General features: G+C 40.6%; 1 protein-coding gene across 3 annotated transcripts in view; it reads left to right on the plus strand.

The window, feature by feature from the left end:
• cacna2d2a (calcium channel, voltage-dependent, alpha 2/delta subunit 2a) overlaps nt 1-21,410 on the plus strand; it is a 183,748-nt gene that overhangs the window by 49,241 nt on the left and 113,097 nt on the right. For all 3 annotated transcript variants that reach the window (XM_086292772.1, XM_086292773.1, XM_086292774.1), the window contains exon 3: nt 7,832-7,948. In XM_086292772.1, the coding sequence (XP_086148898.1) occupies nt 7,832-7,948 (117 nt within the window). The remainder of the gene's footprint in view (nt 1-7,831; nt 7,949-21,410) is intronic.

Consider the following 21,410-nt stretch of genomic DNA (forward strand, 5'->3'; position numbering starts at 1 on the left):
TATGGGCAGTTGACAATGCAGTCAGGTAAGCATCCATTCAGATATAGTGTCATCTGAACCAAAATTCTACTTCCTTAAAAGACTGACTACAGTGACCACGAAAACAATGAGTCAGCCTTACGCAGCTATGCAGCGCTCACCTTTCCATTCGCACTGAAGGATTCTTAGTTTGTTCTTATATTTTCCAAATGTTCACATTATTGTCCCATTTAAATCAGTTTATATAACAATCTGTATTTTTATGCACATTAATCCTGATTGCAGTGGAAGGGAAGGGATTCTCCACATGATATATGTAAATATGCCAAACTGGAGCTCCAGGGGGGACTTTTAGTTTTAGTTTAGCTTTAGTATTTAGTGGTCTAAGTACTGCAAGAGCTACTGTGTAAAAATAGAAATAGATGAAAACATGGACAGGCTTTACTGCAGTATTTGAAGTGGAGAGTGTTGACCAGCATCAGTATTCAGTATTGAATTCAGTATTCTTGATTATATCTGAATAAAGTACTTATTTTGTATTTATTTTATATGAAACTAGACAAAACATATTCAAAAATCCAATTATGTGCATCAAGTACAGTTAAATTCACTACTCATATTGGTAGGCTTAGTTGGATTTCATAGCTATAGTTGGATTATAGATGCACAGCACATCAGTAAGTGAACAGACCTCTAATATTTCTGCTGTTATTTATTTTTACAAGCCCAGAGTGCCTGAAGTGGTTTGCCTCAGCTGAAACACTGCATATGATTTTCAGAAGAGTTGCCAGCGACTGCGTTTGTGTGTTTTTTTTCCTCCGGTAGCTGCCCCATTACCTGAGCGAGTCAAGCTCTAAAGCCCTCAAATATAATTTCACACAGGCTGATGTACTTATGGCCCTTCAGCGATGATGGTCACTCATCTCTAACCTCTAGGTAAAGGGTATTTAAAGCTCCTCAGGCCCTTCATGCCAGCATTACCGTGCACTGTCAGTCTACACCCAATACTCCTCCAGCACAATTCTCATTGGCCGGCCAGAGCTTAGTCTAGCTGACAGCGCTGCTCAATCCTCTCCCGGAGTAAACAGAAACCTCATCTGCTTGTTGAAGGAGATTGTAATGGCCAACCTGTCGGATAGATGAGTACCCTACAGTACTATCGGCCTTTATTTGTTGTGGTTTTTTATGAGTGTATGTACAGCGATGATGGAGATAAGTTTGCCTTTCATCAGGTAAACATAATAAAAAAGTAGAGAGAAACTGATACCAGCAGGGCTTATGTGACAGCAGGGCACGATTAAAAAAAATAGGCATAGGTCACCGGAGAAGGAGACATGATGTGTAGGTGGATACAGTGCAGCGGTGTCATGCTCATTTAAACTGAAAGAGCACTTGCCAGCACAGGTATATTTAACTGACATCTAATCTGTAGACTTATGTAAATATGGTCTTGAAGGGGCAAATGGATGAAATGATAATTACCATTAACCAGACAAACTTGAATAGCTGGAAAAAACTTATAATTTCAATGTATTTAACATATAATTAATTATTAAAATAGAATTTATTATGCATTTAGACAGCAGCGCTATGGGGAATGTTTAGTGAAGTAGATCAAATTTCACCACAAAGAGAGATCATGGTAATATGCGGTGCAGCACACACTAACCCTGTGAGGTGTTTTTCCTTGGCAAACAGCGGCGTGTATTATGGGCAACAGAATCCAAGTAGTTTGAGATTTTAGTAGGTGTTCTGCTTTTATTTTAGACCTGCACGTACCAACCTAATGTTTGCTGCACAAGCCAATTTTCATATATTTTGGACCAATGACAATAGTTGACTTAATTTCTTAATGGTTAGCCGACTCTGCGCTTTGAGGAGGTAATTAAGGAGTGCATTTTCCGACATGTCTGTTTGATGAGTATAGCAGTATAGCAGCAGACGCTGCACAATTATGCAGTCCATTTGAATGATTTTTAATTCCCTAAATGATGGCAGTTGCATTAGAGCAGTGTCTCTTTCCTGTAAAAATCCTCCCCAAAGCTATATTTTGATAAAGAGGATTCGCAAACGAGGAACGATAAAAACACTGACCTCACTATAAGTCGTGGCGGATAAAGTGATTTGGAATTTGTACATTAAGCATTATGAATTTTTATCGATCTCTCTCTTTGTGTTTTGTTTCAAGGATCAGGATAGAGAAAGTCCTGTTTGTAATGTCCCCGAGACTGCCATGAATCTTCCAGGGTGAGGCGGACCCAGAAAGTACTACCGCACATTAAGGGAATGAATATTGATTTAAAACCAAATTTGACATGGTTTTAAAATTGACTAGAAAAATGCATCACTTAAAAGAGTCAGGGGTTTGTAGTCTGTCAATGGAGCGGAAAAAATTCGCTTTTGTTTTATGGTTTAATAAGATTCCATTAACGGCTTCTTGCACCTTGGAGAAAAAAAAGGTCTGAAGCAGGGGTAATGAGTAATTTATCTGTGTGTGTGAATTCAGAGTGGGACAAAATAATGGTTTGGCGATATTTTCCAAGCTTCCTTTTTCAATATGGTATCAAAATCTGGTGCCCGATGCTGTTATTTCTTAACAAGTTCTTCAAAAAAGATTCCCACGGCAGCTTAACTCACCAGACTCACAAATTCATGACTCTTTCTTGTGGTCCTTATCAAACGAATGAGGGGATCGTCAATATAAGTTAACCAGAGAAGAAGAAAAACTCATAAGGATAAAATGGCAGACAACTTAAACAACTAATTGAATTGACATTTTATTTATGTCACCAAATGAGTTTCCTCCAAATGGTCTCTGGGCTGTGGAGCTCGGTATTCCTCGATATTGAAAGGAGCCAGCGGAGGTGTTTTGAGGATGCCTCCCAAGTGAGGTGTTTCTGGCATGTCCAACCCAGGGCAAACCCTGGACACGCTGGAAAGATTAAGACTCTCTGCTGGCTTGGAAGCTACTCGGTGTCCCTCCGAAGAGCTGGAAGAGGTGACTGGGGAGAAAAGTGATGTCTAAGCATCTCTGCTAATGACTGTTGTCTACATGTTGTAGCTGTTTACTGTCACCAGGGGGCAGTGTCACAAACAACCCATCTGTGGGACACTCTTGCTCGTTCTGTTCTTGGTTCTTGCCGATGTAGAGAAGAGTACGGTAGCTCCAAGAGGTCAAACAGACTGCAGCTGCAAATTATATGAATCATGCAATTACAACACATAATACCTTCATCATGTAATCCCTGACAACACTGATGAACCCTCGTGTTCTGGTTTCTGTCACTTCCACAGCTGGTTCGCCACATTATTATGTTCCCAGAAAGACTTCCGTTTTGTTTTGTGTGCTTTTGCAGGGTTTTTCTGTTTGCTGGTGTTAAGTAGCAGTCCATTTGACCTCTCAGGGCCACCGTAGAAGAGACCGTTATAACAAGCTGAGCTGAAGTAAAACCAGATATTAAAAACATCAAAAACATGTCACCTGCAGCCGTTGTCTGTGCTTCTTATGCTGTATTTTTTTTATTCTTGATGTTTTTTCAGGCTTCACTCTGAAGACTGCTCCTTTCTTTGTTCTGGCTCACCTTTCAACCAATCAGCATTTGACCAATGCACAGTGTCACCCATGTTTGAAGACGCTGTTTGTAGGTCAAATGTGTGGGCTGTTGTGTTTCTGGAGGACTGCACACAAGAATATTTGCATAGGGTGAAAACCCCTCCCTGTTGTCTCTCTGTGGCAAAATACCTTCAAATCAGACACAACCAATAGACCATAAATTTAGCATCACACTGCTGCACCTGTGACAGAGACCCGGATAGGGAGGTTTTTCTCCTCCAGGTTTAGATATGGTGACGCGTTACGTATAGCTATTTTGCAGTATTTTTAGTATCACGAAATTGCTGTATCGTGGTCAAACTTTTATTGTGGGCAATGTATCACAATAATCTTGAACAGTGAGTGACTCTGTGGTGTGCCAAAAGAAGATTTCACCTTCACATTTCACTTTGTGTTGTTTGAAACTAAGCAAGATCCCTGGTGCTTGAGAGGGCGGCCAACTTAAACATCAGGCAATCTCAACAGAGTGCTCGGCTGGCATGGTTTTAGCTTCTCAGGCTTGCATGTTCAGTGGGCCAGTGGAGGGAGACTGCGTCTGGCTGCTTGCCCAGCTTTCAGCTTGACAGAGACGGATCAAATGGATGGCTGTGATTTCCTTTCCTAATTGTCCACAGCAACACATCAATCCAACAGAAATGGATTTTTTTTTTTAATTTCAAGCAAGAAATCGGAAGTTCATCAAGTCTTGAATAAATATGTGTTTGGTTTGTAAACGTTCAGTTTTAACCTTTGAGCAAAAAACATTAGTTTTGTTTATGTGCATAAATTTTTGCATCTGTTATTCCAGATATCAGCAGATACTGGGTGATTAGATTAGATCCAATATTTTAATAAATTTCTCTCAGTTCTAAAGTATACAACCACACAGGGGCAATGCAATAATAGCAGGTTGGACCCCTGGAAAGTCTGTAATAGTCAGCATTTGCGGTTGACTGGTGTACAAAAGATATGCATTAAAAAAAAGTACTACTGTTCATTTAGGAGCACTTTAGTCAAAAGAAAATTGGTATTTCCATTAGAAGCAATTTAGAGGCCTCTGTTCTGGAAGAGCATATCTCTCTGCCCTTCATAACCGGAAGCAGGCAGAGTAGCAGCAGCCAGAGCAGGAACCACTCAGTACAGAGGAGGCACGAAGGACAGCCTGTCAGACACAGCATAGAAAAGAGGGGCGGGGCTGTTGGTGGGTTTTGAAGCAGTTTGTAGATGTTCGGTAACTGTGGGCAGCTTAAATAGGACACCCTATTTGAGATTTGTCAAATACAGGGAGTGCAGAATTATTAGGCAAATGAGTATTTTGTCCACATCATCCTCTTCATGCATGTTGTCTTACTCCAAGCTGTATAGGCTCGAAAGCCTACTACCAATTAAGCATATTAGGTGATGTGCATCTCTGTAATGAGAAGGGGTGTGGTCTAATGACATCAACACCCTATATCAGGTGTGCATAATTATTAGGCAACGGCCTTTCCTTTGGCAAAATGGGTCAAAAGAAGGACTTGACAGGCTCAGAAAAGTCAAAAATAGTGAGATATCTTGCAGAGGGATGCAGCAGTCTCAAAATTGCAAAGCTTCTGAAGCGTGATCATCAAACAATCAAGCGTTTCATTCAAAATAGTCAACAGGGTCGCAAGAAGCGTGTGGAAAAACCAAGGCGCAAAATAACTGCCCATGAACTGAGAAAAGTCAAGCGTGCAGCTGCCAAGATGCCACTTGCCACCAGTTTGGCCATATTTCAGAGCTGCAACATCACTGGAGTGCCCAAAAGCACAAGGTGTGCAATACTCAGAGACATGGCCAAGGTAAGAAAGGCTGAAAGACGACCACCACTGAACAAGACACACAAGCTGAAACGTCAAGACTGGGCCAAGAATTATCTCAAGACTGGTTTTTCTAAGGTTTTATGGACTGATGAAATGAGAGTGAGTCTTGATGGGCCAGATGGATGGGCCCGTGGCTGGATTGGTAAAGGGCAGAGAGCTCCAGTCCGACTCAGACGCCAGCAAGGTGGAGGTGGAGTACTGGTTTGGGCTGGTATCATCAAAGATGAGCTTGTGGGGCCTTTTCGGGTTGAGGATGGAGTCAAGCTCAACTCCCAGTCCTACTGCCAGTTTCTGGAAGACACCTTCTTCAAGCAGTGGTACAGGAAGAAGTCTGCATCCTTCAAGAAAAACATGATTTCCATGCAGGACAATGCTCCATCACACGCGTCCAAGTACTCCACAGCGTGGCTGGCAAGAAAGGGTATAAAAGAAGAAAAACTAATGACATGGCCACCTTGTTCACCTGATCTGAACCCCATTGAGAACCTGTGGTCCATCATCAAATGTGAGATTTACAAGGAGGGAAAACAGTACACCTCTCTGAACAGTGTCTGGGAGGCTGTGGTTGCTGCTGCACGCAATGTTGATGGTGAACAGATCACAACACTGACAGAATCCATGGATGGCAGGCTTTTGAGTGTCCTTGCAAAGAAAGGTGGCTATATTGGTCGCTGATTTGTTTTTGTTTTGTTTTTGAATGTCAGAAATGTATATTTGTGAATGTGGAGATGTTATATTGGTTTCACTGGTAAAAATAAATAATTGAAATGGGTGTATATTTGTTTTTTGTTAAGTTGCCTAATAATTATGCACAGTAATAGTCACCTGCACACTCAGATATCCCCCTAAAATAGCTAAAACTAAAAACTACTTCCAAAAACATTCAGCTTTGATATTAATGAGTTTTTTGGGTTCATTGAGAACATGGTTGTTGTTCAATAATAAAATTATTCCTCAAAAATACAACTTGCCTAATAATTCTGCACTCCCTGTAGAAATATAGGAAGGCTTCAGTTCAGTCATCTGCTGATGTGGGCTGACAGATCACTGAGATCAGATGATCTGGTGGGGGTTGCGTTAACCTTGACTTTATGGTCTGCCACCTTTGATTTTAAACCAGTCTGAAGCCTTGCTGAAAAAACAACAGGAAAAAATCAATCTCTAAAAACAAGATGATGAGTATTTAAGAAGCAGCTACTTGAGCCCAATGCTGCACCCTGCTGACTGCTGTTTTTAAGAAGATTTGGAAATTTTCTAATTAATTTTAGACATCTTAGCATCTCCTGAATTAGTTATGACAGCTTGTGTTCATGCTGCGTCAGATCCGTCAGATTTTCTGTATTGTGGAGCTTAACATGCACCTTCATTTTATAATTGATTTGCATGCACGGTGATATGTCCTTATTTATGAAGAGTTTAGTATAAACTAAATTATTACCGATTCTTAGCTTTCAGTATGTGATTGACTGATTGAGGAAGTCAGTAGTACCAGTGAGGCCAGCTAAACACCCTGCAAATGCAGCATTTCAGGCTGACATGACTCTAATTGCTTTAACATATTCAACAACAACAACAGGCTTCTTTTTGGGCTTCCTTCAAAAGAACTATACAAAATGGTTTTATGGAGTGAAAATGGGTCTTGTGGTGTCTTAGGGCAGCAGGATAAGTGGTAATCCCTCGGGTGGTGCTCTGTTGTAGTCTACAGATCCTATAGAGAGCTCTGGCTGCTGAGTCAGCCTTCACAATTCTTCCAGGGGAGCAGACTAATCTCTGTAGCACCGTCCCTTTAAGCGGCCCAAGTATGCACAGTTCTACCTCGGGATATCCGTCCTTATCAAACATCCCATTCCCTGGTGGCATCCGAAGCTGATTTTCTATGTGTTTTGCAATGTCCGTCGCTGTTTTAAGTGTTCTTGATTGATTGCTAATTGCTGATTTAGTATAAGTACAATTCCCTTTTTCACATAATCTTCTAGTGATCATAAATTATGCATCTAGATTGATTAAAGTTAATCTGTAGCTAACACAATGGATTGAACTGCAGATATTTGGTCAGCAAGTTGTGAATACCTCTGCTTGTCTCAGAGTTAGAGGCCTAAAGGGTTAACACAGTCGAAATACAAGGTGCTCACCCAGTGGTGAGAATCCGCTGGAGTTTGTGTTTATTTAATTTGAGCCTAACTGCCAGATGCAGCTAGCTAAGTGCTTTGCCATTAAGGCTCTGTTCTGTGTTTAATTCTGCTACAGTGCCGAGGCTTACTGGCATAATGGCAGGTTCCTTACTGCCTGCTCTATAGTAAATGTTTACCATTCTCTGTGCTACATTGTGAATAGGGCAACCTGCTCCTCTGTGATACTCTTAATTAAACAAATGTCTCCAATAACCCGACCTTTGATTCCCCGTGTTTTCTTTTTGCAGATTTATAACGAGAAGAAGAGCCAGTTTGAAATCAAGCGAAACAACCCCAGGGATTTGGTGGAGAGGGTGGCACGGGACATCTCCAAGCTGCTCAACAGCAAGAGAAAAGCCCTGGAGGTAAGAGGATGATGCTCCACATGTATTAAAACACCTGTGCACAAACACATGCTATGCCCCACTGCACACATACATGGTGAGTGTTTTAGATTCTTCTGAAAGGTGAACCTTCTGTGCATACAAATGCATCCGCTGCCGTTATATTTTTCAGTGCCAGCACTCTGAAAGCTCAATTTAATTAATTAAGACTTGCTTGAAGAATCTCCTGCTTTTGTAAATCAGAGTTAGCTGTGATGGATCTAAGGAGTTTTAGGCACGCATTACAATAACGATGTCTTTTTTTGGCTGTGACTACAAATGCTAAATACTTGACAGAAACATTGGTCAATCATCCATAATTGAGTAGTTTCCTGCACATTATAAATGATGCATTGTTTTTATGTTGCAGTTAATCTTTCCTCCTACTTACTTCAAAACAACGGATTTTCTTTAAATTTGATGGAAAAAGCTGCATAGTTTTTCTTTACAGTTAAAATACAGTTTGAGCTAATTATATTTTGTCGACAACTGAGGTAACCGTATTCATGCTTTGTTTTTCAAATTAGTTTTGAGGGGTTTTATTTTTCTGTTAAATGTTGAAGGCGTATATTCTGAAATATAGTTTGTATGGTGTGTGAGAAGGTTATCATTTCAATGTCCCGCATTTTAGGATGTAATTATTACCACTGTTATGCTCAGGCAGTGCTGTGATTAGTTAAAAATGTGTTTCACTCTCCCAGTGGGAAACCTCTAACCCAGAGGAGAAGGGGGTGGTTGGGGAATAAACGCCAAGAAGATGAGTGGCAAGTAGATAAATGAGAAAGTGGAGACGGTTAATTTTTTTAATTTAAATAGACAGAGATAAAGTAAAAGACTGTTTGTAAAATCCACCATTTCAGAATTAGTCCAATCTAATGTCTCCTGTTTAGTATTTTGTTTTGCTGAGCAGAAATATGTTGAAAAATTGTGAAAAACTCGTCACCGCTCGTTCCTGTTTGGTTTAAAGGAGCCAGACTTTCTCGCTCTTAATTAAATGCAATAGAACTATTGAGCAATAGTTCCTCAGGTTCCCTGAAGGTCATTCAAAGGTTTTCTTTGCACATTGGCTGCTTTTTCACTCACTTTCTGTTCAGTCCCTGTACATGACTATTTTCTGAGGAAGGGTTTTAGTTTGATAGGGCCACTTAACACTGGCCTGTGAATCATAAAACACACATGAACCCAATAACAGACATCTTAGCAAATTGTATCTGAAGGTACTTTGTTACCCTGTTGCAATAAAAAAAAAAGCCAAACATTAACATAGTTTGACAGACATAAAATAATCTTATTACATCAAGCAGATGATTATTAAACATTTGAACATTTTTATTCAAATTGTCATCAGTATGTAAAGAGGTCAGGATAGAGTTACAATAGACAGTGACAATGATCCAGACACACTGTCAGTGCAGTAAAAAGATAGCTGTGTAGAAAAGCACACAGTGGAACGCTATCAGTCATGGATTGGCCTTCCCAGAGCTGAGACCTCAACATTATTGAAGCAGTATGGGATCATCTTGACAGAGAACAGAACAAAAAAAGCTAAAAACCAAAGAAGAGCTTTAAATGTCCTTCAGAAAAGCCCGGAGAGCAATCCCTGAAGACCACTTAAAGCAATTACAAGAAAGCTGCCTAAAAGAGTTCAGGCTGTGTTGAAAAGTAGTCGGAGCTAAATGTTGACTTTGAGGCTCATCACACGTAGATTGGTGCAAACACTGTTTTTGCTTTATATGTTGCATTTCTAGTTATACTTGCACGTTTCAATAAATTGCTGCACCTTATTTCCATTTTCCCAGCAAAATATAAAGAAACAAGTGTTGGCTCAAGAATTTTGCACTTTACTGTAGTTCTCCAAACCTTGCCTTAGATGGAGCACGCTGTGTGTGGGTATGTACAAGATATACTTTGACTTTAGTCCATATGGCACATCATTTAAAGATGGAGGTGACCGAGGGACTGTCTGCTTTCCTTCCCTCTGTCTCTGCCCAAATACGGTCACTCAAGGCCAAAGCAGTGATATTTATGAAGTCCTCTGAAGGAGCAGAAGTGTATATCTTTTAAGAGCATGAGGTCTTGTGGGAAGTGAGGCACATTCATGCTAAGGAGCAAAAGTTTCTCAAAGGCACGGTTAATTCTGCAGCTTGGATCCTTAAAGCGAAGAAAACGTAACTGTAGGTCTCCTGTGGTCATGTCCAGGATTGAATTTGGAACGGCAAAAACCCTCTTCATCTTTTTTTTTTTTGGACTATACCCCCCACCTTAACCCCTTCCACCTTCCTCAACACACACACATGCACGCACATGTACGGACACACACACTGAAGCCCCACACCCCCGCCCTAACTTCCACAGGCCACGCTGTCACCTCACATCCTGTCTGGGAGATTCAGACTCAGGAGGGAGGAAATGAGGTGAAAAAAGAGAAGGTCTGGAATGAGAATGTCTCCCTGAGGCGTGGAAAAATCAAGAAAATGATGTTCAGAAATTCATAGATTTGAAAATGAGCAGCCAGCGAGAGGGAAGGAAAGAGGGAGCAGGAGGGGTAGGAAGGGAGAGAAAGAGTGTGCAAAAAAAATAAAAAATAATCGGAAGAAGAAAGCAGGTGGACGGGAAAAAAAGGGAGTCGGATGATTAAAGGGAAAGAAGAAATGGAGTGATTATGGCATCATAAAACATAAATGTTAACACAAAGTATGCAACAAGCTAATATGTTTCATTTAGGCAGGTTATGATTTCTTCATTATTATTATTTTAGCTAAAACTGAAAATTCAAGACTGTAGGGCAAATAAATTCATGTGGACTTATTATTCATACAGGGAGGAAAGTGAAAGCCATGTCTTAATGCAGTCTGTAGATAAGAAGGTCTCAAACTCCGCTCAGCGCGCCGTTGACAGCGTTTTATATTCCAGCCTGTTTCTACCCCCTGTAATGGTTATTTAGTTCCAAATATTCCCTGCCACACATTTAAAAAATGAGGAAATGTGTGCGTGTGTGCGCGCACGTGTGTGTTTGTGTGCACGAAGAAATTATTCTCCTGCAACCTATTTAAATAATGCTTCGGGTGCTTCGTTGTAATTCATGTTTATATTACTAATGAGAAAATGCACATTGACTCTAAACACTGGTTACTGATATATAAGGGAGAGCGAAGCCTTTCTCACTGCTCAGCATTGACTTGATTCGGCCTAAATTCCTAAATTAGCAGCACATTTATTCATTTAAGTGCTCCGGTTGTATAGTTGTAAAGGTGTGAAGCAAAATAAATCAGTCTACTGAGTTTTTATTTGTTTTGTTTTCTAATTCTTACTTTCTTTACCTGCGAGAGCTAACACTCGTACAGGTATATTTGGGTAACATGGTGATGCAGTGTTTAGCACTGTCATTTCACAGAAAGACGGTTCCTGGTTCGAATCTCCTGCTCAGCTGACGCTTTTCCTGTCTATACGTTCTCCCTATGCGTGTGTGGGTTTCCTCCCACAGGCCATTGACACATGCCTGTAAGGTTAATTGGCAATCAGGCGTTTGAAGTGTATAAAATAAAGCGTTGGATGAATATATGCTTGAAATTTATGGCAGATGGAATGTTTTTGGTCTTCAGGTTTTTAACTTTAATGTCTAGTAGCGTGATGTATGCCTGCGTTCATACAGCTACTGTCAAAATAGGTATTTAAATATGTATTATTTAAAGTGCACTGTACTCAGTCTACCCCATTCTAAAAATGGAAGCGATATAAGCTGACTTACTTTTTTGTCAAAAGCCTCTCCGTGTTTATTCTTTTCCTTCCCTTGTCTTAATCTCCTCCTTTGAATGTATCTGTCTGCTTTCCCTCTCTTGCCTCTGGCTTCAGCCATCTCCTCAAACAATGATCTGATTCTACGGTCTGTGCCAAAATTAAAATGTGGCAAAAACCTTCAGCTAGCTGAAAGGCTCGCATGTTGCCGGTGGACATTTTTATATAAAGCTGTCTTTTTTTTTTGTGCACGAGGTACGTTGAAATTTGATACAAGAGTTTTCTCTCTCTGATGTTTTTTTTTTTTTAATTTCAGTGACTTTTTGACTTGAACCTGACATCTAGACAGTTACTTTTTATTTGAGGGGTACAAGTATTTGTGTTTGGACTTTTTCCTGTTTTATGTGAGCTCCAACTTTTTGCTTAATGCGCATTCGAAGATATAAAAGATGTCCTTGTTCACTTGTACTCATATGAAACTAATGTATGTTAGAAGACTTTGGAAACACTTTATTTTATGCGCTGGTAATTTCTGAGTACTAGCCGCATAATTTCCAAGAATTTACTTTTCATTACAGAGAAAATCAAAACAGTTTTCACTTGACAGACTTCCATTTAGCTATTTCCAATTAGTGACATAACCTGTAGCGTCATCTAGTCTATATGCCGAGCACAAACTGTGAAAAGTTTTCTGTGGGTAAGCATGCAGTTTACTTACTCAACATGCTGTATATGGTAGATGAATTCTCCGATAATAAGCTGATGATACAAGCACATTTACTTAATGTTGTATTTGTAGAATAAAGTAAGGCAAATGACACCTTAATAGAAAAGCATAAACTTTATTTATAAGGTGCTTTAAAACAACAAGTATACGAAATAAAAATACCCCCAAAATAAAGTGTGTTAGGCTGTTTTGTCTCCATGCTCCACGCTCCAGCTTCAATACCTTTACAATAATTCTCCAAGTCTCTGGATTTCTACAGGAGTGAAACACCAAAAATTTAGTGACCACAAGATCCACGGCAGTCAGTGAAACCGTAATCTCAGGCGAGACCACTCCCTTTTAGGATACAAATGCTTCATCAAGGGACAAAGGTCATCAATTCTTAGCAACCTTGCATTGATTCTTGATAAGTGATCAAGTGGGCCAGAAGTGTGCCAACTAAATAACCCTATCAGTATAACAGTGGCGCTGGATTCTCTCACCGTGACGGTCAACAGTTCAAGCCTGTAGTGTTGTTTCAGTAAATACACACGTGCACCAACCCACTTGTCAAGAATATGTTGAAGGATGACTCATTTGACATATCACTATTTTCCACATTTCTGTAGAACAGTGCCTTTTTATTTGCACCAGTGAACTCTCAAATGTGCACTCGTCTTTGTAATGAGGGGTGTATGCACTGCGAGCCTCCTTTAATATTCCTCTTGGTGTAATTTTTGACGAACTCTTCTTATTGGCCGTCTGATCACGTCCCGCTCTGACATTCTCATTCACCTGAGGAAGAGTCGATCTTCCGTTATTCTAATTCACGAGTATCGCACGCATCGAATGTGAAATGTGGACCACGATTTACACTAATTCTCCACTAGCCGTGTTCATAGATTATAAATGGAGATTTCAATTAAGTCGGGAGTACGATTGACACGCTGGCCAGCCGAGCACTCTTTGAGGTTGAAGCTTCAGCCATCAGAACCCAAATAATGAAACTCTTCTGCAATGTGACATAGATTTTTTTACCCTTTCAATCTTGATATAAAATCAGTATCATATGGGCCTCTTTTGCATTTTATTCATACCCCACCCAGTACATGATCCAAAGTTAACTCTTTGTACCAGGGAGAGCATCCGTGTAAATGAATCTGGATTCATTTATTCGTTTATTTATTTATTTTTATTATGGTTTTTCCTTTAATTTGTCAGATCTTGTCATATTCATTTTATTTCCCTGAATCAGACACATTTGGATCATATTCAAACTAGTATTTATAATTAGTATCATCTAAAAATGCAAATAAGATGAGCTACAGGTTGGAGTAACTGTGTAACTGTTTAAACTTTCACTTTGGCTTGATTATCTGAGATCACATTTACTGAAATGTTGCAGTAGCATCTGAACTCCCCAGTGTGTGCATGTGCACGTCTGTCTGCTTAATATCTTCATTGTGTCTGCCTATATGTTTGTGCATGTGTTATCTGAGCAACAGGCTCACGCCTGACTGATACTGCAAGTGTCAGTCTGACAGGCCTTTTAACCCAGAGCAGCCAAAGAGAACACAGCCCTTCATGTAATCTGTCATGTGTATAAAGCCAAACAGGTGTGATAGACCTCCCAGACTGATGCTAGCTCTCATACCTTCCATTGCCCCTCGCTGTGATGCGCCATATCATTGCCACAGAGTCCTGAGATCAGTGGGGCCCTTTAGAACCAGCTGAAACGGGAAAATATCCTGTATGCTGTCAAAGATAGGCAGAGTCGAGCTGTCAGTCAGGCTTCTGCTGGGACTTTTTAGTCTCTGTAAGGGAAGACAAGGCCACGAGCCACAGGCAGAGATCATTCTACATTCCCATCAGCTGTTGCTCAGCAAAACTACCATTGTCAAAGCTCTTGAGTTATGATTTCACAGAGGAGACTGGTGAAATAGAAAAGGGACTAAGGTTGGTCTAATCCAATTACACAGATCTCAAAACTATTCCAATACCTCTTATAGGCTGAAGGATGAGTGCCTCTGGCCTGCTGGCTGTTTGATTGAAACACACCCAACACTTTGCTGGGATAGTTTTGGGGTTGGGATAGTCAGAAAATGAAAGCATGGAAATGATGTAGAAAGCAAAGGGACAGTGTAAAGATTAAGTTTAAAAAACAAACTAAAAGTGGAAGCAGACTTAGGCAGCAAGTGCAGAGATATAATTCAAGTAAAAAAAAAAGACAAAAACAATAATAATTTGTGGCTCACTTCACTGCTCTGGAAAACAAATATGTGTGAAGTGGCCACTTCTGACGGCAGCTCTCCCTCCACGTTGCTCACACCTTCTGAAGGAAAGACCTGTCCTCTCCACTCCAGCGTCACTAAAAGCAGTAGAGAGCTTGTCAGTGCCATCACCACCACCTGTTCACTCACTTGGCTGGCACCGCCCCTTGAGCTCACTGCGCCACACCTCCCCTGCAGCTGAGCCACACCTCCGCCACAATATGATTTAGTCTGAAGTTGACAGCAGATGTGCAACAAGCATCTTTTTGACCAAAGTTAAACTGATGTGTGATGCCGTTCCACCTGGCACGTTCACACCTGACGTATAGCTTTTCGAGGAGCTCTGCTGATGTCTTGCTAAAAGATCATCTACAGCATTCACAGCATCTAAACTTTTTTCCTGTTTGATAGCGTCTGTGTCAGTAATACAGTTCAGTGTGTTATCACATGTTGTATAGACTGACTTAATCCTACCTGTCACACTGGGGGAAGCAGTGGTTGGAGACCTAAAAATTATTGTGACCATGTGCAATGAACTTGTGATCTTGTTGCCTTTGAAATTGTTGCTTAGAAGACGAGAAAATGGTCTCAGCTGCCATCTTCAAAGCAACTTTGGTCTGCCAAGATGGTAATAAAATGTTGGGGCAATGAGACAGAGTCAGTCTGCTGTTAGTTTGGACTAAATTGGATCATGCAATTTGTGATAAACTGGTGAAAATCACAAAACTGTTGTCTTTCATACACACAGAAATTCATATTAACTACATACATTTAGAGTCCAGAGAAGCTCACACATTTATGACAGAACTTTAGAAAGTTTTCCACAAATAGTCACACGATAACAGCAGGACAAAATGTGTCAGACTGAGTCACCTACTGCAAAGAGATACAGTTTCAGCCATTATGCAGATGTACTGTTTATAAGGTTGTTGATACCTGCAGTCAGCTGAGACTCAAGAAGCCACTTAGATGAGTGATGAAACGATCCTCCCACTGAAAACGCTACACCTATACGTCCAGATGAAAAGAATCAGCTCTTTGTGATTTCCTTACCTGGATGATTGAGCGTGCATTGACTTAGATGTTTTGCGACTTTGCGGTCATGCTGATAGTGATTGTGAAAGATTGCAGGAGAGCTCAGATTGGACACTGTGCAGGGAAAACAAAAGAGTTCTTGACAGAATTAATCAATCGGACTGCATGGCCCTCCGTCTCTTTACTAACCATGGAAACCAAGACGACACAGGGATGGGGAGGGATCATCCGCTCCGAGTCATCTGTCATCATATTGCATCCATAAATAATTCACTAAGACAATGACTCTCATGCATGGCTCTCACTGACAACATGCATGCTGAAAGTAGTGTCAGCGTGCACGTGTTGACACAGGTGTGACCATTTGGACCTGCTCAGAGTTAAAATGAAGTATACTGACATTTTTACAGTGCTTAAAAATTACATCTGAAATACCCACTGGTATTTCTGCCAAAGAGACCGCGAATTACCGCTCACACTGAACAGTCATCAAACTGCAAAAAGGCAGCAGCAAGTTGTTGGTCAGCAGCTTTCTTCTTCTGTGACCACCACAAAGCTGTATCCGCTATATGAGGAGACAAAACCAACTGGCAGCTCAAAAATATTTATCAAAGGATGTCAAGCCTTTATGAAGATTGGAGACTGACAGCATGTTTTTTTGAAGTAACATATTTACCCAGAGCTTTGTTTTTATTTCTCTCTGTATACTGGCATATGTAGTATTCACTGGCCACTTAGTTAGGTATGCCTTGCTAATACCAGATTGGACTTTTGCTTTCAGAACTGCCTTAATTTTTCATAGCACAGATTCAGCAAGGGGCTCCTTTGTGAGTGCGCATGCGCCATTAGCGTGCTGCCTGCTGTAACCCCTAATTTCCCTCGGGATGAATAAAGTATTCTGATTCTGATTCTGATTCTGAAAACTTGGAGATCCATTTTGACATGATGAAATCACTCAGTTAATACAGATGTGAATCTCTTGTTTCACCCCATCCCAAAGGTGCTCTTTGGACTGAGATTTGGTGACTGTGTAGGTCATTTAAGCGCAGCGAACTCATTGTCATGTTCTATAAACCAGTTTGAGATGATTTGACCTTTTGTGACATGGTGCGATATCCTGCTAGAAGCAGTGATCAATAAATGGGTACACAGTTGTCATGAAGGGAAAGACATGGTCACATGTAGGCTGTGGGTTTCTAATCTTCTGTCCAATTTTGGTGAGTCTGCGCGGTGTAGCATCAGTTTGCTGTTCTTAGCTGACAGGAGTGTGAGCTGGCATGGTTTTCTGCTCCTTTAAGGTTAAATGTGTAGTCCTTATTTGACTTTGTGGTGTCACATTCAAAATCATTTAAATCAACTTTCTTCTCCGTTCTGATGCTCTGTTTGAGCTTCTGTACATGCCTAAATAGATTGAGCTGCTGCCATGTGATTGGCTGATTAGATATTTGTGTTAACGAGCAATTGAACAAATGTACCTAATGAAGTGGCCAGCGAGTGTATAATTAAAAGGCTTATTAGTTAACTGTGGGCCAAAAGAACAACAAAGAAAAATCAACAGTTTCATTGCTGTTACTGATGGTTGTACTCCAGATGTTAGCACAGTAACATCAGGAGTGCAACCACCTCCTTAGAGTTTGTGGTTGATGACTTGGATCATCATCCCAGCGAGATCTCAAATGCTTCAGTGAGTGGCTTTAATTGAACAGGCATCCGGCACAAATAACCAATTTATAACAGCTAAATTTAGCCCTCGGTCTTTTAAAGGCTCACCAGTCCTAAAAATCAGAATCCTGCTGAAGCTGCTGTGACTAGCAAGCGCTGTCACTTGGATCTGGATTGGCCCTCAGTGGTAGAGGGTACTAGAGCTCAAGGATTAGTAAGTGTCTGGTTACTGATTGCAGTACGACTGCCGGTGATTCTTTTCAGTTACCTAGACTATTCTGTGCTACGTTGTGTTGTACGTCGCCCACTGTGGCTGTAATTGTACTGTATACATCCTTTAGAAGAGAGATTTTTTTTTTAAAAAAAGTATCGCCATAGTTTCTAGATCACTTGAAAGACTTGATTTCGAAAGTTTCTGCCATTCCAACTAGCGGCAGTATGGCACCAGCTGTTCTGACTGCAATGAATTACACCACTGGCAGAAAGTGATTATGTCCCTCCTGTTTGCATGATGCAATAACAAATGAAGGAGTTGTCTCCCACTTTGAGGGGGGAGGCAGATTTCCCTGCAGCCTTGTTTCCCTTACTCTCCATTCTGGGATGGGATTTAAGTGATTTTATTTATAAATTAATTTTATTTTTGTACGTCTGCTGTGATTATTATCTGAAGTCATCTTCTTATGTAGATACATAGCATTGTTTATTGTATATCCATATTGATATATGCATTTTTGGTATTGTGATTTGTTTATTTTACTTAAATGCCTAATCAAATACTTATGGACAATATTGTCTGACAGTCTTATTTTTATAGCTTATATTTTATATCCTTTAACTCATCTATCGTAATCTACTCTAAGTAGTTAACCTGAAGCCCTGGCCTCATCACAGTATTAAAACTTGATCCACATACTTATTATTAACCTCCTTGACGCACAGCATGCCACTCAGTAATAGCAAGCACCCCTCAGTATGGCTTGTGTTCATTTAGGGGGCTTAATGAATTACAAGGGCTTCATAATGACTGTGTCTGAGCAGTGCTGTGGGGAGGTCAGATGGTTAGAATAACTAATGAACCCAATCACCAGTCAGAACTTTAACATGCATGAAACATTTGGTATATGCTGTTGGAGGAGGCGTACAGATACATACTGCAACCCTAGCCCACCCACTACCACCACCGCAAGCACTGCAAGAAAGTGAAGAAACTAAATTAAAGAGGAGACTCTAACAAAGTAATTTGGTTTTCCATTTCCTGTAGGCCTTTGGAGAGGCAGTTATAACTCTCAGGTCCCATTAGAGAAGAACAGGGGAAGTAGGGCGAGCTCTACTTGGGTTAAAATAGAAAAGTTTCAGTGCGCAGTGATTGGCAAATCAAATTTCTGTAGTTGTAAAAGAATGCTTATTAATGAATAAGTAGCACATTTAACAGGCTCTCAATGAGTCCCTTGAAAAAGATATTTCGCCAGATGTTTTGGGTTTTCTTAGTTTAAATGTAGAATAAGTCCATTTAAAGTCCAATCATTACTGCATAAGATGTGTATTTTTGTATGTGGCTGTATTTATCCAGCATTGTCTCACTAAGTCACAGTAACATATTCACATATTTTTCTGAATGATGTGAAAGCTGCTCAGCTGTCAAGCTGAAAAGGAACTTTCATAGGTTTGATTATCAGGTCAAAGTAAAAGATTTGACCTGATAATGGTGCTATAGCACGCTTAAGTTTAATTCAGTTCAATTACGTTTTATTCTATAACAGGTGTCTGAAGGTGCTTTATATTGTAAGGTTACAATAAAACAAAGAAAACAATCATGAGCAAACTTAAAGGTGGCACAAAAACATTGATTTCATTTTTTCTGCCCCAAATTTCTGCCTATTTTTAATCAATATTCACATAATATTATGTGGATATTTAGCTCAAAACTATGAGTGTTATCCACATGTTAGAGCTACTGAGGATCACATCAGAATTCATTCTCATGGCACCGTAAATATCTGACAGTCTCTGCGATAATTAGAGTTCGGTGTGGACCAAAATCTAAGGACTAGAAGCACTAAATGGTCTACTTTCTAAGGGACCCACAGTAATTGTGCATATGTACTCAGAGATAGACACACTCTAACACATGGATGTGCACATACACACATGCACGCAAAATCACACATTCCCTCTCATAATCTCATCCCCAATCCCCTGGCCCCTGTCATTCAGATCTATGAACTTCCATTAGCAACCATCTGTTACAACCTGCAGCAAAGCTATTACACTTCAAACACGCACTCTCTCGCTCGCTCTCTTTTACTCGCACACACGCAAGCCTGTGAATGGACACACTTGCTTCGCTCGACGTATGGCGGACTAACTTCGTCTAAGCCTTGAGAGAATTTGCCGTTTCCTGTTTAACCTTCAAAGCAGAAGTCACCCGTGCGCTCGCAAACACCTGCGATAGCGTCACTGCGCCGTGTCCCACTACAGATGCGTCAGAAGGTCAACAACCCTCATGGTCTCACACACGCACACTGATGCACACAAACGGGAAGGCGGGCTTAACGACACACACACGCACCCGCAGGAACACTGGAGGTCATGGCATTGTGTTGTAAAAACAGATTGTCGTATCTCTAGATTATTCTATCCATAGTATTGGGTCGTTCTGTCATTCCCACTGATAAAGGTCACAACATCGCACCCACTGCTCCTTGGCAGCATTTCACATTAGACAAAATGTCAGAACCTGATCTGCTTCATGGCAGCATGCTGCCTCCAGCACTTTTCTTCACATCTCCAATGCACACATTTATTTTAGGTCTGAATGTACAATTTTCAGCTCCATTTGAATGTTCTGCTTTTTTTTTTCTTCTAAACAAATCTCAGTGTACAGCAGAAGATTTATATTTTTTGCTGTGTTCCTGCCTGAATCAAAATCATTCATTTGAGTGACAATATGGGTTCCAGGCAGGAAGTCGAGGGGTGGGGGTTGGGGCGGGGGGGGGGGGTTGATTCAGCATCTAATTATCCAACTTCTTCTCGAAAGGGGGGGAAAAATGCTTTCTGTGTTTAAGCAACTTGTTCACGTAGCAGTGGCATCTGCTTCACTCCTTCATTTCCCCGTCAGCGAGAGACAAATGAATAGAAATGACTGCTTTGTGCTTTTATGCAGCCAAGCCGCATAAAACATATATTTCCAGCCTCCCATGTGCAAATTTGTATCTGCAGAGAGGGAAAAGAAAAGGACAGACACACTCGAATCAGGAATTGCTGTGCTAAAATGCCCATTTTTTTTCTTTCTTATTGCAAGGTAGTACTCTTGTCTGTTCGTTGTTTTCTTTCCTAGAGGGCACAATTGAAAAAGATCATTTTTATGAAAGGGGCCTTTGAAAAGCACCTCAGCAATCAAACCGAAAACATATGTAATACCACTTTGGGGATGAAAAAAATGAAATAAGCACTGTGCAAAATAGTGCCTGCTACAAATAGAAAATTGCATTTTGACAGACAAAAATGCACAGTGTGACCATCTGCTTTTCTTGGCGAGACCCTGCTGTAGAGTGACAAAATGATTTGTTAAAATAAAATATAGCATTATTGTTTGCCATCCTAAGCAGGTCGAAATCCACTCTGCTTTTAGTCCTCCAGCCCTCTCTTGTGGCAGATCCCTTCACCTCTGCAACCTCCTCATCACCCCACTGATTCTCTGCCAGCATTATCAACCGAGAGACATTAAAGCAATGTGCTTCCTATGGAGGAAAGTTACAGTGCAAATCACAAATATTAGGTTTTTACAATAATTACATATTCATTCACTACTGTTTTCTTTTTTTGCCTGAGTGGCTCTTTGCACTTTGTTGCAGTGAAAGTGAACATTACTGGACGTATTTACAATGTTTGGCAAAGACAAGGTCTTTGCTTTTAAGCAGACGTTGAATGGAAGGCTGGATGTTGCTTGTGTGTTGTAAGTAGCTATTGATGGGGAGGTAAATAATCCCTGTCTCCGAATGCTAGCCTGATATCCATAGCCTGTCTCTGACCCTGG

Source organism: Aulonocara sp. 'chitande type north' Nkhata Bay, linkage group LG5 (assembly GCF_057382095.1).
Source record: "Aulonocara sp. 'chitande type north' Nkhata Bay isolate Kocher_YH1m ecotype deep benthic linkage group LG5, A_spYH_male_GT1.1, whole genome shotgun sequence".
Taxonomy (NCBI): Eukaryota; Metazoa; Chordata; class Actinopteri; order Cichliformes; family Cichlidae; genus Aulonocara; species Aulonocara sp. 'chitande type north' Nkhata Bay.